At 55.8% G+C, this 14,568-nt stretch overlaps 1 protein-coding gene across 1 annotated transcript; it reads right to left on the bottom strand.

Annotated features, from left to right (window-relative positions):
- Positions 1-47: 47 nt before the first annotated feature.
- GUITHDRAFT_133265 (hypothetical protein) lies at positions 48-14,535 on the bottom strand (the record flags this gene model as incomplete). Its single annotated transcript, XM_005839763.1, has 7 exons — positions 48-183; positions 314-552; positions 598-786; positions 873-1,066; positions 1,159-12,799; positions 12,936-13,011; positions 13,055-14,535. 7 exons carry the CDS (start codon positions 14,533-14,535, stop codon positions 48-50), a joined length of 13,956 nt encoding a protein of 4,651 aa, XP_005839820.1.
- Between the last annotated feature and the right edge of the window lie 33 nt (positions 14,536-14,568).

Here is a 14,568-nt window from a genome sequence, read left to right as displayed (position 1 = left end):
TCGTTTCTCCTCACAATCCTCCTTTCCCTCCCTTCGCGCTTCTTGGCTCAGCTCTGAAGGATAGGGATGACCTTGTAGACTGGTCCGAGCTCCGGGAAGCTTGTCACGTTCTCGCCCGTCCAGGTTGTTCCCTCTCGCTTGCACCACGCGGCCAAACTCCCAGTGAAGGTCCCACCCGCGTAGCTGATTGAACAGATGTGAGTGGGGGAGGAGGGAAGCAACTGCAGGAGGGAGAGGAGGGCGAGCAGAACGAGAGGAGGGCGAGCAGAACGAGAGGAAGGGAAAGGAGGAGGAGGAGGTTAAGTTCACTCACATGCAGCCATCAGCGAAAGCGATGCTCATGACGGTACCGTCTCTCACGGGGTCAAGGGCGAAGAAGCGACCGTTCTGGTAGCGAGCGACGCGCTCTATGCTGACCCCGTTGATGGACAAGAAGTTTCCTCCGAGGAACAGACTTGTCCCCACCACCGCCAGCGAGTACACGTCTCCTCCTATCTCCCCCAGCGCCTCAAACCTCGTCCTCCTCCAGGCCACGAGCTTGCCGGAGGTAAGCTGGGCAGCATCAGTCAGGGAGTGGGAAGGGAGAGAGAAAGCTACCTGTCCAGCAGCGGTGAAGCTTCCTCCTATCAGCACAGCCCCGTCCATCTCCACCATAGCGTGCACGTTGCCTCCTCTCAGTCCGGTCCCGTTGCCGAGGACACTCCAGCTGCCCTCCAGGAACGAGAACTTGGCGACTCGACCGACCGCCATGTCGCCGATCTTCTCGATCCTCCCGCCCACGAAGACCTGCAGTCTGGGTCAGCAGCTCCCTCCCCCTCCCCCTCACTCGCCTCTGTTTCGCTGCACAGGACTGAGAGGATGCTCCCGTAGACCAGCGAGCCATCGCCGAAGGGCATCCACCGGCTGCCGTCCCAGGAGGCGATGAAAGGAGAGTCAACCACGTCCTGCTGGTTCATCGCCTTGGTGAAGGAGCCCACGACGACGAGGCTCCCCTTGACGACGCACATGTCTGACACAGCCCCGTTGACCCCAAGCCCCAGCGCGAACGATCGATTCTCCTTCCAGCCTGCACGAGACGTCAGCTTGCTTCCTCCGTCCTCAACACTCCCTTCTTTCCCCTCCTTCTTCCTCCTCCTACTCCGCTCTCTCCCTGCTCACCTGCTACATTTTGTACTTGCAGTCCCCCGAGGCTGGAGAAGGAGCCCCCGAGGTAGAGGGTCAGGTCGCCTCCTGCTCCTGAAGATGAAGCCATCGCTCGCACGCCGTGAGACGCGTCGACGGGGAGGCGGAGGGCTGAAGGAAGGAAACTGAGAGGCCACACGCTCCTGGTCGCGGAGGGAGCGAGAGCGACGAGGCCTCGGGCCTGCATGTTGCCGGCGGTCGAGCCTGCGATGGCGATGTGGCCCATGTAGATGGACGAGACGGTCGGGGAGGAGCGCGAGAGACTTTCGCTGCTGATGTTGACGGACACGCTCATCATGCCGAAACCAGCTGGGACGACGCAGGTCAGCTCAGCTGGAGAGAGCTGACGGATGGTCTGACAGGTTCTCCCTCCCACAAACACATCCACGGACTCCTGAGCTCCCGCAAAGTTCTCTCCTCGGATGGTGATGCTGGCCCCGCGAGTGGGGACGAGACTGGGGAAGATGGAGAGGATGCGGGGCTGAGGGATGATGGAGATGGTGGCGTTGGCTGTCTCGTACACCTGGTCCACTCCGTCGTCGAACCTGAAGATGACAAACACAACGACGTCGCCATGGTCCCGCCCGGTGGTGAAGCGAAGGTTGCCCTCCGCATCGATCAGCGGCGTCGCGTCAAACATGCTGATGGAGGTGGCGAGATTCACGAAGAAGCTGCAGTTCTGCACGAGGTACGGCAGGACTCTGACGTAGCCGGGGACGAGCTGGGGAGACTGGCTCTGGACAACCTTGATTAGGGTCTGAGAGATCTCAAAGGTGGGTAGTCCGGCCTTCCTCTCGACGAAGAGCTCGAAGGGCAGGTGGTTGTTGCGGACGGTGACGGTGACGGAGGCGTCAAAGCTCATGGTGACGTTGAGGCGGATGACGCCAACGAAGGTGGAGACAAGGCGGAAGCTGAGGGTCCCGTCGCTGAGAGTTTGCGGGGTCTCAAGGAACTTGTCGGAGTTGTCAAACTGCAGCGCGTAAGTGACTGGTCGGGTGCTCAGGCGATGGCAGTCACGGACGGTGAGGAACTCGAACCATTTAGCGCTGAAAGTGCTTCCCTGCAGCACCTTCAGGCTCCCCGGCTGCCTCAGCTCCACGACAGACTGCGAGGTGACCGCAAGCTCGAAGGGTCTGAGGAAGGACGGGGGGCGAGGCTGCTCTGCATCGTCAACGACCAGGAGGATGTTCGACTGGTAGACGCCGCAGGCGTCAGCGAGGACGGAGAAACTGCCGACACCTGACTTGCTGATGTTGAAGTAGCTGACCGCGCTCATGATGTCTGTCGCCAGCCCTGCTGAGCTGCTGATGGGCTGCAGCTGGAAGTGATAATTAGTCGCTGTCGTGTCGTACGGCTTCGTCCGGATGTTGTTGACGAGGCTCTCAGACCAGGTACTCCCTGCCTCGAGAGTGAGGGTGGACCTGACGAGCTGGAACGAGGGGACGTAGAGCGAGCGCACGGTGAGGAGGAAGCGAGCAGGATCTGACACGTTCCTGTCCCCGGTGAGTAGTGATGAAGGACCATCGTCAGCCAGCCTGACGGAGAAATCGGCCGTGCCTTTCATGATGGCAGTGTTGGCTGGGAACTTCACGATGCCCTGGAGGTTTCCAAGGAGATCTCTGCTGAAGCTGAGGATGGGCTGCTGCGAGAAGAGCTGTGGGGAGCTGTAGGAGAAGAGCCACGTAATGTTCTGGTTGGTCTCGTTGGAACCTGCGCTGACGCCGGTGGCAAAGACGAGCTCGAGGCCGCTGCTTCCTGTGGACATCTCATTCATGACGATGTCGTAGGCGACGAAGGTCGGGGCTGTGTTGGTGTCGTTGATGATGATCTTGAGGTCAAGGACAGAGGAGGAGGAGTTGTCACTGTCTCTCAGTAAGATCTTGTAGCTGTTGGATCCAAAACGACCGAAGGAAGTTTCGAAAAGCAGGCTGCCGTTGCCGTAGACTACGGGAACGAACTTGAGCGAGTCTGACGTGCCTGCAGTCTGTTCCTTGACGATGTGGAAGTCGACAGACTGACAGGCAGCCCTGTCTCTCGGGTTGACGACGGCATCTGAGGGGTAGATAGGCTGGGCCCCGCAACGAAGCTCGTTCCTCTTGTTAGCAGCGTGAAAGTTGATGAAGGTGCACTGGCTGGTAGAGGAGAGGCAGCTGCCTCGCTCGAGGAACACTCGCTTCGTGCCGGAGATCTGCTGAGGAAACTTTGATATCTGAGCGTTCATGTTGACGGTAGTCGAATTGACGAACGCAAGGCAAGCAGGACGGGTCGAGCTCGGGCAGTGGCTGAAGTCGTAGGAGGAGCTCTCGGGATAGCCCCACTTGCTGAAGGACGAGACTTGGCCGTACGGCTCGTTGACGACGTAGAGGAAGGGATCGTCAGGGAGGGAGGAGATGAGGGAGGGGCTCTGGAGGCCCGAGATCTGATCGAACTTGAAGTGCGTAAGGAGAGTTCCCTTACTGAGACTGAGAGCCAAGAGGTAAGGTTCGTCTGCAAACTCCACGTACTTGACGCGCAGGGCTCGGCCGATGTCAAGCCGGAGGGGGAACTGGTGGTGCGTGAGGTCCTGGGGAGCGACAGGATAGCCCTTGAGGCGGATGCTCTCGAAGTCGGTGAGGGAAAGCAGCTCTCCAAACTTCTTGTCGTGCTTGTTCCACTGCAGGACGGTAGACTGCGGCTGGATGGAGGAGCAGTCGGCGTTGAGCTCACACACGGACTGTGCCATAACGAGGTACAACTCTCCTTGCGATCGGAAGGAAGTGACTGACGTAGCTCCTCGGAACTGCTCGAGGACGTCGGAGCTCCAGCCCTCCCTGAATGAGCACTGGTCGCTGCAGAAGTAATTCTGCCATACTGCCTCCATCCCGCTCTCGAAGATGCACGGGAAGTCCTGACCGCTGATCGTCTGATAGCGCTCAAAGGTCTTGACGTCTCTGTGATACTTGTAGACATACGAGGACCCGTCGTACTTGCCGAGCGGAGACTCGCTCGGCCGAGATAAAAACTCACGACAGGCGATGGCGACGAAGAGCTCGCCGTCGATCTCCAAGGTGGTGCTGTCGACAGCCCCGTCGAGGAGAACCTGCTGTGTCCGCTGGAAGGGAGCAGCAGAAGAAGGCTGGGAGTAGAACTGGAGGCAGGACAGCCTGTTGCTGCATTCCGCTGCAGTGAAGATGATGTGAAGTTCGTTGTTGCTAGCCGCAACTTCTACGTCGAGAGCGTTGGACAAGGGGAACAGCTGTACCAGCTCGAACTTTTCAGCTGAAGGATTCCACCGGTAGAGACGAGAAGGAATCTGGTACGAGTCTCCATCCCATAGCACTGACACGGCCAGGAAGGTCGTGTCCCCTTGCTGGAAGACCTTCAAGCTGCTCGGGTAGTACTTGGTCTCGTCCTCAACGGCACCAACACTGCTGAACTGTCCCTGGTCCCACTTGAAGACTTCGACGCCACTTGCGCTCCTTCCAGGGATGTTGGAGAACATGTTGCCCACGACGAGGAAGCGTGAGAAGGAGGAACCCTGCTGAGTCTCAAAGAAAGCGAGGCAGCCGGGATTCACTTGCGAGCTCTGAAGCAGCTGGACAAGGTCGAACTTGGGGATGGAGGAGTCGGCGTAGGCAAGGATCACAACCCCGGCGAACTTGTCAGTGGCTGAAGATTCAGTCTCAAAGGGAGCATAGGCAAGCGCGAGGAATGTGCGACCGTCGAAGGCGAAGTTGGCGGCATCCCGTGGCCCTGTGAACGTCAAGTTCGATAGGCTGTCGGAAACGAAGTTGTAGATTTGCAGTTCATCGGGGCTCGGAACGTTTCCATGGTACGTGCTCGGGATCCGTTCGCCGTTCCTGATGTGATCGACGTACGCCAGGGAGCCTTCGGTTGTCTTCCTCCACACCGACAGGGCCTGATCCTTGATCCCGGCCGCGTACAGCAACGACCCGCTGAGAAAGATCGCCTTGAGGCCTGTGAGACCAGTTCGAGCCGAGGACGCTAAGATCACATCGAGCAGTGCAAGGGAGCCGTTGACAGGGTTCCTGGAGAAAATGGCGATGGAGGAGTCAAGGAAACTTGCCGCGTACAGCATGTCTGTATCAACTATCATAGAGCTGAGGCCCCGTAGAGGGAAGCCGAGGGCAACAGAGGAGACTAAGAGGCGCGGGATGCTCTGATTCTTCGTCCACTCGCTGAAGAAGTCTCCTGCCTCATGGCGATGGAGGTAGCCAGACTGCTGGTCCCTCCTGAACGCCAGGATGGCTCGCGATGTCTCAGTAGCGACGTAGAGGAAGTCACCGTCGGGGGACATCTCCACTAGCAGGGGCCTAGTCATCTCTCGGATCGGCTCTAGTGACCCCTCGTAGACCTCCAGGGGCAGCGGGTAGCTCAGGCCGTGCCCTCCCATCCAGGAAAGGTAGAGCCCCGTCGGGGCAGTCACGACGGTAGACGCGAAGACGTTAGCAGCGGAGATGTCTTGACCCCCAGCAGCGTCGTCTGGGAGAGTATTCTCATTCACCACCCCGAGGAACCTGGTCCCGTTCCATCGAAGCACACTCAAGACTCCATCGGTCTTGGCCAGGGTGCAGTAGACGTTGGGGTCGTAGAATGTTGTTATGGATGTGACACCTGCAGTCAGCAAAGCTTGAACCTTAACGAGTTGTAAGTCAGTAGGAGAGGAGAAGTCCAACCGATAGACAGCAGAAGCACCAGCATCCAATGACGCATAGATAAGGTATAATTCGTTGTTGTCTTGGAAGTACTTCACGTCCACTGCTCTTGTGATGTTGACTTGGCTGATCAGCGTGAAGAAGACGTCTGAGGTTCCAACAGGAGACGAGAGCATGTAGACGTCCGACGAAGTCATCTCATCGAAGGTGAAGGACGCAAAGGCGACGAACAAACGTCCCGATCTCTCGAACTGAGTCATGGCAGCAGCATGCTTCGTGGGGATGGAGACCATGGAAGCCTCGTCGAGGAGATCGCTATCGGCCTGGAATGGATAAACCGCTGACTCGCTGTTGAAGTTGGCCACCATCAAGAAATCCGTTCCATTCAGCTCCAAGTGCAGCCACTGCCTGGCGCCATCCGTCTGGACGTCCTGCAGAGGGAGCAGCTGCCTGCTGGCCACGTCCAGCTGAAAGATGGGGCTTGTCACTCGGAATTCCCGACCATCCCAGAAGTTGGCGACGGCCAGGAACGCATTGCCATTGCGAGAGAAGGTGATGGAGGAAGCTGACCCTTTCACTCTGTCAGTCGGAAGCTGATCCAGACCGTCGCATGCTCCTGCGCTGGCGTTGACGATCGGAGATGCGCAGAATTGAGCGGAAACAAGGTTCTTACTGCTGCTCTCGAGGAGAAACACTAGGGATCGAGTGTAGAAGAGAAAGTCAGTCATGGCTCCGGTCATCCCGGGGAGCAACAGACGCTGCGAGTCTGTCCACCAACTTGTTGGCCTTGCAGTGATGGGCAAGTACCCGCACAAGCTCGAGATGCAGACTTTCTGCCACAGTCGGTACCACCCCCCCCCTACCTTCTTGCTCACCGACACGTTGGTCCAGCGGTACCCGAGGGTCCAGTAGGGAGTGAAGCAGATGAGGGTCTGGTAGAAGCCGTCAGCCTCCGAGCCTCCCAGCGAGCAGTTGTCGGAGCTCATGTTGGCAGCCGTGGCCTCGAACTCGAGGCGGTAGATGCCCGTAGAGTCGAAGCGACCGAAGAGTTGCAGCGACAGATGCTCGTCGACCATGGCGGATGTCGAAGTTGGCGAGTAAATCCCCGACGAATTCTTGAGCTGCACCCAGTAGTCAGAGCTGTACATGGCTGTCCGCCGCAGGCTCGCAGGGGTAGAGGCATCCTGATAGAGCTGGGAGATTGTGCTGGTCGACAGCGAGTGATTGGTGACACGGACGCGCTTGATCGCTCCCACATGGGTGAAGGTCTCTTCTGTCCGGCCGTTGTGATACGCTCCTATCGAGAACATGGTGGCCCCTGCCTTGCACCTCCCCCCGGTGCTGTACGACGCTGGGTAGACGATGTTGCCGCAGTCTTCCTGGTTGCATGCTGCCTTCAAGGCAGCCAGCTGCCCGTTGACGTGCAGCAGGATGTGAGACCTGTTGTATGATGCCACGACCTGCGTCCAATCCACGAACACACCTTCCCCCTGAACAGCATAGTCAACGCTGATCATGCCTCCTTGACCCGAGCCCAGGTTCGCCTCCAGCGAGATGGAGAAGACTAGCTGGGTCTCCGACTGGCCTCCTGTCACCTTTGTCGAGTAGGTCAAACTCCAGCCCTTGGCGCAGAGGGGGCTGAGCTGTTGGATACTCATAAGGCCTCCAAGGTTGATGTCTTTCTGCGCTAGGATGAACCAGACCTCCATGCTTATCTCCTCTAGCGGAAGTTTCGAGCTCGACGGGACTCCGTCCACGAGCTGGTCGATGTCTTTCGAGACCACCAGCCCAGGGTTCAGCTTTCCATCAAACTGTAGACCCTCCTCCCTCCCGTCGTTGACCAGAAAGTTCTTGAGCGACAGTGCGAAGTCTGCTCGGTCCCAGTCACCGGAGAAGCCCTCCTTGCAGAGCGGTCCGAGGAGCACCGCAGCCCCCAGGAAGCTCGTCTGGTCGCGGATGCCGGCGGGTTGGATATGACTCTTGTACTTCTCGTTGCAGAGCTCGGAGTTCACGGGCCTCTCGAACTGACAATAGAGGGGATCGGAGCAGTCCAGCTTGAGCCCAGCTCCCAAAGAGTTGGAGTTCATCCTCCCCTTCATCGCCTCGTAGTTGAGGTTCCACAGCCCGACGGTTGTCCTGGATGTCTCGTCCTGGCAGGCAGGACTGCAAGAGGAGGAGGCTGGCTGCATGATATCGCGGTACACGTCAAAGTAAGGATCGCAGCCGGTGCTCGACACGAAGAATGTCTCGGACGAGTTGGAGAAACCGTTGATGCCGCAGACGGCGACGTTGCCCTGGATGTTCACAGGATTCGACGTGTTGGAGGACAACCTGGTGAAGCGGAGGCGGTTCTGGTTGTTAGAGAGGCGATCGAGGAACGTCTGGCCATGGGGCTGAGAGATGTTGAGGATGATGAGCGAGTCTCTCTCAGTCTCGATAGAGTACAAGTGCCTCTTATCCGGGCTGATCACAAAGTCTGACGAGTACTCCAGCCCCCTCACTGAGAACCATGACGTGAAATTCGGGCCTACGAAACTGAGCTGGCTAGAACCCCTGGCATGCTCCACCGCAGCCCTGCCAGGGAAGCCGCGGGCTGTGGTGATATCCTGGATGAAGCTTGAGAGGAGGACCACTCCCTGGTTCTTCCTAGAGTAGATCACTGCCTGAGAATTGTTGGACCCTTCCCCTTGGCTCCCTATCAGCCCGCAGCTGAACGCAGGAGGCTGATTGATGGGCAGCACCGAGACATCGATGATGCCGGTGTTTGAACGATTCTCCCCTGCCCCTGGGACCGTACCACCGTCATCTACAGCATTGAAGAGAATCTTGGCGGGTCCACTTTCGAACGTGGTGAGGTTCAGCGACAGCCTGCCTTGGAGATCGATGGTAGGAGGATCCAAAAAGAGGTTTGAGATGCCCATAACGTCTCTGACAAAGAAGGTCAAACTCTGATTCTGACACCAGGTCGAAGGGTGGAGGCAATGTTCGTTGGCAGGTCCAGGAGTGATGCTGGAAACTACTGAAAACAGCTGAAAGCCTGAGTTCTCATCCACAGAGACGTTCTCCACTACTTGAAAAGTTGGAGGGTTGTTAACAGGCAAAACGTTGACTTCAAGGTACTTTGTGTTGCCTTGCAAGCCGTTGTGCCCACCGCCGTCATCAACCACTGTGATGCTAAGGTTGCTCGTCCCGAACTGATTGGCCGCCAAGCCAAACGTCAGATTTCCTCCCGCATCCACACTCGGCAGGCCGTTGGGAGAGAAGATTTCGGGGTGAGAAACGACGGAAACGATGAACGAGATCTTCTGATTGGTCTCAGTCAGCCCGCTTTGTCCATCAGCAAAAATGTTGTCGGCAACTCTCAAGTCAAACTTCGGAGAGTCTTCCAACACCGTGACGTTGTGCACTATCAGCTCAAAGTGGGGCCTGTTGTTAACCGGAGTCACAAAGATCTGCAGCTCCTGGGCCTCAGCGAAGATAGGCTGTCCGATCAGGATGTTGGAGTCCCGCATCTGAATCATGCAGGATACGTTGCCGCTGGCGATCGGGACCAGAGAGAACCTGAGGGTGCCGTTGGAGTCGACGGAAGGCTGCTCAGAGAAGAGAGGAGGGGAGACATCCATGCAGGTGACGTTGAACACAGGGATCTGTTCCTCGCAAGCTGTTTCTGGCGGGCAGACGAATTCATAACCTCCCTCTAAGGGTCCCATGTCGTAGAATATCAGCCCAGAGTGCAAGTGGAGGAAATCTGGTGCTGTGCGGCAATCAGATTGAGAAGGCTGCATGATGAAGTCGATCCACTCGTCTGAGAGGGCGCTGGAGTCGGAGATACAAGAGCTTCCCTCATCCACTATGAGCATGCTTGTGCGGATTCGGAAGGAGGGAGGCTGGTTCACCGGCAGGACATTGACAACCAACGTGGCGCTCTGGATTGCATTGAACGGATCTTGGAGTGAGACGTTGAGAGTGACGTTCCCGAAGTGATAGGGGAGGACCAGTATGCTCAGATTGGCGGTCGAGCTGGGACAAGTCGCAGAGTCCTGGCAGTCGATCGTGAAGGATTGGAAGAGTTGTCGAGGGCCGAAGATTGTATTGATGACAAACGTCAAGCTCTGAATGTTCTCGTCCCACATCCCAGCGCTGATATTCTTTGCGAAGTTTCTGTAGAACTCTTGAGAGCCTTCCTGCAGCTCGAGCACATGTGAGGTCAAGGTGAACGACGGTGGCTGATTGACTGGATCAACGACGAGGGAAAGAGACTGAGGCAGACTTCGATTGAACCCGTTGTTGACAACGCCTCCGTCGTCACTGAGATAACACGAGAAATTCGCTTCCCCGTTTCGATACTGGAGGAGCTGCAAGGAAAGAGTCCCCGAGTTAGAGATCAAAATGTTGCTTCCGCTCACAAACAGCTGGCCGTCAGCTAGCTTCACTTGTCCGAAGAGATTTCCCACCATTGAGCTCCACGGATATGGCTCTCTGGAAGGGACTCGAGAGGCGACGGCTGCTACACGGAAAGTGACGTGCTGGTCCCGCTCGTAGGGCCCGGGGCTGATGTCGAAGGCAAAGGAAGAGAGCACAACAGAAGAAGTGTTGCTGTCTACCGCCTCATTCACCCGGACGCGATTGAGGACTAACGTGAAAGTCGGTCGATCGTTCACTGGCAGTACTGAGATCTTGAGGAGTTTCCAGTCTGAGCGGTTGATGCCGCCGCGAGCTTCACCGCCATCATCGAGGATCCTCACGTTCACGTAGACGTAACCGTATCGATTGCTCGATACCCTGAAGAACAGGGAGCCGTTGCTCGAGATGGCTGGGAAGTTGTTTTGCCCAAAGATCCATTCGCTGCCGTTGAGGAAGAGCACTTGAAAGCTCACGGACTGAGTCTTCTCCAGTTTGTCTTCAGGCAGACCCCTCGCGATGTTGCGAGTGAAGTTGACGAGCTGAGTCCTTGGCTCATCTTCCAGCAGGTCCAAGAAACTAACTTGTCCGTGCGTCACCACTGACGCTCCGAACATGAAGGTCGGAGGACGGTTTCTGGGCTGGACATAGAAGGAGATGTTCCGAGGCAAGGTAGAGTTCTTCCCTCCATTGCTCCAACCTCCGTTGTCAACTAGTATCACCGAGTAGATCGCAAGCCCTCGCCCAGAGCAGCGGGTCTTGTACGTGAGGACAGCCTTGTCCATGTCGATGCGTATGGCAGGAGGAACTTCGAAGATGTTGCTATCGCCGTAAAGAAATGAGAAGACAAACGTCATCTGCTGGCTCTGTTCCCAAGAATTTCCTGGAGAGACTGGGATGTCCAATAGTCCTGAAGAATTATACTGATTCACACAAAACTCGTCCTCGTTGGACATGAAGCGTTTGGTGAGGTTGAACTCTGGAGGATCGTTCACGCCGATCACGTTCAGCTCCCATTCAAAGCAGATGGACTTAAGAGGAGCTTCTGTGCGGGACACACAGGTCTGCATGTAGAAAAGTCCAAAGAGGTTGGGCAGCGGCGAAATTACGACAGAGTACGAAGAGGAAAGATTGAGAAACGTATATTCGATCCTGAAACTGTTCGAACCGTATTGAGCACTCCTATTTGTAAAATTGGTCTGGAATGTCAAGGGGGCAAAGTCTGTCAAATCTGTCATATTGCCGATGAAGCTCATGTTGATGAATGACTGCAGAAAGAATTCTTCATCGTCTTCTACCATCTGCACTACAGCAGGAGTTTTAAGTACTAAGACCACCTCCACCGTAAAACTTCCGTTCTTTGCATCTTCCAACAGAATGTCGAACTCTACCACCCCATTCAAACCCAGGGGATTCTGGACCAGCCGTAGCGTCGCGTTCCGACAGATTGGATGGCAGTTCGTGCTTACTCGACTCACGTTCTTGTCCTCCACAAATAGCCCCCCGTCTCCCTCATTCTCCCTCCAGCTCGTCTCCTCTGGATATCGCTTGTACCTTACCGCCTCTACCCTCAACGAGATCACCGAGTTCCCGTCCAGGTCCATCGTCGTGTTCTCCGGCTCCATAATGTCGTAGAAGAACCCCTCCCTCACCAGCGGATGCCTCGCGTCGTACTCCAGCCCTACCACCGTGATCCCCGCCTCCGCCACCTTCAGCGACGCTGACTGCCCGTAGTTGCGTCGCCGCAGCGTCACGTTCTCGATGCCCCGCCCTGACGGCAGCACGTACCTCCTCCCCTCGATCGCGTCATACGCCCGCCTGTACGCCTCTACCAGCCCCGTCACGCTACCTACGGTCACCTCGTACTCACTCCCCCCGTCCCTCACGTACTCCCGGCCTACTCCCAGGAAGCGAGACAGGTTCATCGCGTCTCCCATCCGCTCGCTCCAGTTGTACATCCCCGGCATCTCCGCCCCTGACAGCTTCAGGTACCCGTCTGATATCACCACCTTGCAGATCTGTGTCACGTTGAGGCCCCTCCACCCCGGGTCCTCGGGGTTCACCGTCCCGTCGTCCGTCCGCCCGTCGTCCGCCATCGTGATGCTCATGTTGACCTCCCCGCTCATCCCCGCCTTCACCTCTAACGTCAGCGTCCCGTTGGCGTCTATCTTCGGCCCTTGAACGAAGTAGGCCAGGTCTGTCTCTATGTAGAATGTGTGAGACTGTACGGCCTCCAGGTCACTGCCGCTCGAGTCGGCATGTCCGTTGAGGATATCTACGAGAAAGCCCTCTACCGTCGACTGCCCGCTCGATGTCCACAGGTGTAGGACGTTGGCCCCGAAGTCAGCCAGGGCAGCCACCTTGAAGCTGGGGGGCTGGTTGACAGGCTCTACACGGATAGTCAGGAAGATGGGGCCGATCGTGTCTACCCCGCCATTTGCGGTTCCCCCGTTGTCTTGAAGGGACACTTGGAATGTCACGGTACCATGCTTTCGGTAATTGAGGCATAATGAGAGGTACCCACTGGAGTTCAGGTCAGCATGGACGATGGTGTTCCAGGTCTGGGTGTGAAGGGATCGAAGAGGAAGGACAGAAGTTGGTCCTTCTCGTTCTTCAGGTTTTGTGCTGAGGCAAACACATCTACTGCAAAGCTTTGGATGAAATAATGCCTGGAGCATCCGTCTACTATGCGATGACCTGGCTCGCAATCAATGCAATTCTCTGATATTTTGATTCTTGAAGAGCATCCACGTGATATGTTGCTCGAGCAATCCTTTGAGCAATTCAGAGTCCATTGTTCGACCGGGCAATTTAACTTGAAAGTCGGCTGATTGTTCCTTGGTTTGATGGAGATCGTGATCTGTTGAGGGTCCGAGGTGTCAACGCCTCCATGATCCGTACCACCATCATCTTTGAGGGTCAACGACAACGTAAAGTTGCCAAAAACGTTTGGAAGGAGCTTGAAAGAAAGTTTTCCATCGATGCTCATCACAGGAATACTCTCGAAGACAGTGTCCAACACATGATCGAACTGGAACGTCATTTTCTGATCGCTTTCGTCCCAGTCAAACATTTGGCTGGTTGTTTTAAGATCATGCAGACCCGAATACTTCGACACGATTAGATCGGAAAAACTGCATTGTTCAGCAATGCATTCGTTCTCGATAATTTCTATATGAGCCCTGGACTCGTTCAGTGTGAATGACGGCTGGTTGTTGACCGCAGTCACATTCAACACCAGATCCTGGTGGTGCGTGTACGTTTGTGCGTCCGAAGAGTTGTAGTAAGAGAGGTACACAGAGATGGTGGTGGTGCCGTAGACATAAGGATAGCACTTGAACGTCAACCTTCCAAACTCAGAGACGAAAGGTCCAGTCTCGAAGAAGTCACTGTCTCCTGCAGCAGAGAAGTTGAGAAGAATATCTTTGTAGAGGCCCATGGGACTCTTGATCAAGAATCGATCCAACACTTGTATCCCAGAGTTTTCCAAGATCTCCAACGAAGGCTGGGCGAAGGAAAAGAAATCTCCCAGGTATTTGGGGTTTACGATAAGATCAAAACACCTCGGTTCTGTAGCGTCGATCCCTCCGAAAAGCTTGCCTCCATCGTCCCGCAGAACGACACAGATCCGTGTATTACCAAAGGAATAAGGCCAGACCTTGAACGACAGGATTCCGTTGGTGTCTATCTTTGGAGTAACTTCAAACATTCGAGAATAGCCTTTAGCGACCTCGAAAGTGACCTTCTGGTCTCTCTCAGTCTGAACCTGCTCCTGATTGCCGTCGACCCCGCTCCTCAAGTTGGTTGCAAACTCGATCCTAATCATGTCCTGGCTCTCTATTGCAACTATAGTCGTCAAGTTCCGTTGCACAAGATCGTAAGCTGGCCGTTTGTTTATTTGCACAATCCACAGAGCCGTGCGGTTTGGCAACGTTGAGCCGTTCCCACCATACACATCCGACCAAAACGCGGCTTCTGAAGAGATGGAAGCCTTCCTCAAGGTCAAATTTGTTTTGTTGGTTACATATCGATGCGAATCAGTCACCAGGTCCCACTCCGGCGGGATCATCTCGATTATCGTCGTGTTCACAAAGTTCGCCCTAGCAGTCGCAATCCGAGTTCCCATCGATATGATGCACTGATACTTCATTCCTTGTTGGAATCCAAAGCCGTGCAAGTACACTTTGGGACATTCTGGGACAGGGATGTAACCGAGTCTGTCGGCAAAGGAAGGGTTGAAGGTCAGCCATTCGCTGAAATACTTGAAAGTCAAATCAGGTCCGACCTCATAATGCATGTTGCCGTCAGTGAAATTTACAAAGACGAATCG

The sequence above is a fragment of the Guillardia theta genome, assembly GCF_000315625.1.
Source record: "Guillardia theta CCMP2712 unplaced genomic scaffold GUITHscaffold_7, whole genome shotgun sequence".
In the NCBI taxonomy this organism is placed as follows: Eukaryota; class Cryptophyceae; order Pyrenomonadales; family Geminigeraceae; genus Guillardia; species Guillardia theta.
Note: the sequence above shows the minus strand (reverse complement) of the source record. Positions and strands in the feature narration are given on the sequence as shown.